Source organism: Canis lupus, chromosome 21, assembly GCF_011100685.1.
Source record: "Canis lupus familiaris isolate Mischka breed German Shepherd chromosome 21, alternate assembly UU_Cfam_GSD_1.0, whole genome shotgun sequence".
NCBI classification, from domain to species: Eukaryota; Metazoa; Chordata; class Mammalia; order Carnivora; family Canidae; genus Canis; species Canis lupus.
In genome coordinates, this window is record NC_049242.1 from 28,012,386 (window position 1) to 28,016,278 (window position 3,893).

Below are 3,893 nucleotides of genomic sequence, written 5' to 3' on the forward strand. Positions count from 1 at the left end.
ATGACCCATCAAAATACAACCATGTTTCATCCACCCACATTTTTTCTTTTAGGCATTCCAGGGCTTGCAACTGCCCATGCCTGGATTTCATTGCCCTTCTGTTGTATTTACTTTATTGCTCTCATAGGCAATGTCACAATCTTGATAGTCATATGGACAGAAAGAACCCTCCGGGATCCAATGTTCTTCTTCCTTGTCATTCTATCAGCCATAGACCTGGCCCTCTCCACAACCTCAGTACCACGAATGTTGGGTATCTTTTGGTTTAATGCTCATGAAATTGGCTTTGGAGCTTGCGTGGCCCAGATGTTTCTGATACACACCTTCACAGGAATGGAGTCTGCTGTTCTGCTGGCTATGGCCTTTGACCGCTATGTTGCTATCTGCGTCCCCCTCCACTACACAACCATCCTGACAGTCCGAGTGCTGTCAGGAATTGGAGTGGGTGTTGTCCTGAGTACAGTTGTGCTCACATTGCCCATGATCTATCTAATCTACCGTCTACCCTTCTGCAATGCCCACATTATTGCCCACACCTACTGTGAGCACATGGGCATTGCCAAGTTGGCTTGTGCCAGCATTCAAATCAATGCTATCTATGGTCTCTTTGTTGCTTCTTTCCTCGTTCTTGTCCTGGTACTGGTTGGAATCTCCTATGGCTACATTCTGTGTGCCGTATTCCGCCTCAAATCACAAGAGGCCCGTCACAAGACACTGAGCACTTGTACCTCTCATGCTGCAGTCATGTTTGTTTTCTATACACCCTCTCTCTTCTCCTTCCTTACTCACCGATTTGGCCGAAAAATATCCCCTTATATCCACATTCTTGTTGCCAATATCTATGTGGTCCTTCCACCAGCTCTCAATCCTATCATCTATGGAGTAAGGACTAAGCAAATCAGAGAGTGTGTGATCCGAGTATTTACTGGCAAGTAAGGAACACTATACTCCTTGATCTTTAGGGATAAAGAGCTGCATCCAGGGACAATATTAACCCCACCTCCATATTAATACTTGATATTATTTTAAATCCGTTTTTAAGTTCTCATTAGTTTTGTTGAAAGGCTGCAGCCTCTGACTGTGGTAGCTCATTATTCTTGAGGAAAAGAGACATCAGGAGACTGGCAGGCGGGTCCCTATAATTTAATGTTTGCAAGTTTCTCTAATTAACCTTGGTGTTCGTATAACATAACAGAATTCTGCATAAAGCATCTACTGGTAAGTCTAAGCTTATTCCAATTATCTATTGTAAACATCCAGATAAATTTTGGAGTATATAACAGTACTATAATATCCTTTTCCAGAATATATAGTTAAATCTTTTTTTCAAATTTATTTTCAAATTTCCTAATTTCCCCATTTTACCTAATGAAGATAATCTTAGGGAAATAGCTCAAAGTTTTAAAAAACAATCAACCCTTCCCCCAACTCTCCCCCAAAGATGATCTAAGTATTAAATGTCAGCCCACTCACAGGTAAATTATAATTAAATAAAGAGCCTTGAGAGTGCAATTTTTATTCTTAATAAAGGAAAACTGATGTTATATATTCAAATCCAAAATCATCCCATCTGTTGGAGTTATTTTAAGTTTTGGCAGTTATCTGTACAGCCTCCACATGAGCCTTCATCTTGTTTACCAACACCATTCTGTTGTGAACATAATGGGTTTCTAATAGAAGTGAATGTCATACCATGGTAGATAAGAACCTGGGAAATAATTTTTTAGAGTCTGCTTTGATTAGTGATTTGTTGGAATTTTTTGGCAGTTTTTAGTGTAAGCCAACCCTTTCTTTTCCAATGAAGATTGGTAAGCAGGAATCAGTTCATTTTCCTTCTTTGCTCCTCTGGTAATAATATAAGTAGATATATTGAATATCTTGAACTAATTGCCATGGGGCTGTCTCATGTTTTGTTTGGTCTCCTACTTTAGTGAACAATAATGGTCAGGCTCCAAGTGGCTAGAAACCAGATACAATGTGACCATCACTGCATGGTTCATGTAGTTTATCTCCTACCTAAAATTAAAAAGTGGGAATCAGTTATCTAATAATACGGTGATATACATAAGCATGTGGAGCCTTTCACTGCCATTTTCTTTTATTTTTAAGATTTTATTTATTTATTCATTAAAAAAATTTTTTTAACAATAATAATTTTATTTTTTATTGGTGTTCAATTTGCCAACATACAGAATAACACCCAGTGCTCATCCCGCCAATTGCCCCCTCAGTGCCAGTGCCCATCACCAGTCACCCCAACCCCCGCCCACCTCCCCTTCCACTACCCCTTGTTCATTTCCCAGAGTTAGGTGTCTCTCATTTTTTGTCACCCTCACTGATATTTTCACTCATTTTCTCTCCTTTCCCTTTATTCCCTTTCACTAATTTTTATATTCCCCAAATGTTTGTCCTTTTCCAATTGACATATTTCACTCAGCATAATACCCTCCAGGTCCCTCCATGTCGAAACAAATGGTGGGTATTTGCCGTTTCTAATGGCTGAGTAATATTCCATTGTATACATAGACCACAGCTTCTTTATCCATTCATCTTTCGATAGACACCGAGACTCCTTCCACAGTTTGGCTATTGTGGACATTGCTGCTAGAAACATTGGGGTGCAGGTGTCCCGGAGTTTCCCTGCATCTGTATCTTTGGGGTAAATCCCCAGAAGTGCAATTGCTGGGTCGTAGGGCAGGTCTATTTTCAACTCTTTGAGGAACCTCCACACAGTTTTCCAGAGTGGCTGCACCAGTTCACATTCCCACCAACAGTGTAAGAGGGTTCCCCTTTCTCCACATCCTCTCCAACATTTGCGGTTTCCTGCCTTGTTAATTTTCCCCATTCTCACTGGTGTGAGGTGGTATCTCATTGTGGTTTTGATTTGTATTTCCCTGATGGCCAGTGATGTGGAGCATTTTCTCATGTGCTTGTTGGCCATGTCTATGTCTTCCTCTGTGAAATTTCTCTTACACCATACACGAAGATAAACTCAAAATGGATGAAAGATCTAAATATGAGATAAGATTCCATCAAAATCCTAGAGAAGAACACGGGCAACACCCTTTTTGAACTTGGCTACAGCCACTTCTTGCAAGATACATCCATGAAGGCAAGAGAAACAAAAGCAAAAATGGATTATTGGGACTTCTTCAAGATAAGAAGCTTCTGCACAGCAAAAGAAAGTCAACAAAACTAAAAGACAACCGACAGAATGGGAGAAGATATTTGCAAATGACCTATCAGATAAAGGGCTAGTTTCCAAGATTTATTTATTTATTCATGAGAATACACAGAGAAAGAGAGAGAGAGAGAAAGAGAGAGAGAGAGGCAGAGACACAGGCAAAGGAAGAAGTAGGCTCCATGCAGGGAGCCTGACGTGGGACTCAATCCCAGGTCTCCAGGATCAGCCCCTGGGCTGAAGGCGACACTAAATCGCTGAGCCACCTAGGCTACCCAAACTGCCCATTTTCTTAGAGACTTTAAAGTTTTAATTGTCCCCAGTTCCTCCCGAATGCTTTGACAAAGGCTGTAATGTATTTTTCAATGTGTTTGTAAGAGAACATAATGAATATCACCTCGTTGTTTTTTAGATTTCACTTTAAGCAAAATGAATTATAATAATTTAAGAAGAAGGAATGTATAATAATATATCAAGATAAGGTACACATAATGTGTGGTGATTCTTTACATTAGTACGTGATGTATTTCAATTTTTAAGCTTAATACTTCAGTATAGTACAACCTCCCTCAAAATATTCTCATGTATTAGAAGCATTTACACCTCCTTTCTGGTAGTTTTGGAAATTTCACCTCTACCTAAATGTAGTTAAAAAAAAAAAAAACACTTCAAGAAAAACTGAAGCTCTTACTATAAAGACATGTATTGGCCT

At 39.5% G+C, this 3,893-nt stretch overlaps 1 protein-coding gene across 1 annotated transcript; it reads left to right on the forward strand.

The window, feature by feature from the left end:
* OR52J8 (olfactory receptor family 52 subfamily J member 8) lies at positions 1–936 on the forward strand. The gene has a single exon (NM_001256448.1). The coding sequence runs from the start codon at positions 1–3 to the stop codon at positions 934–936; it is 936 nt and encodes a 311-aa protein (NP_001243377.1).
* The last annotated feature ends 2,957 nt before the right edge of the window (positions 937–3,893 follow it).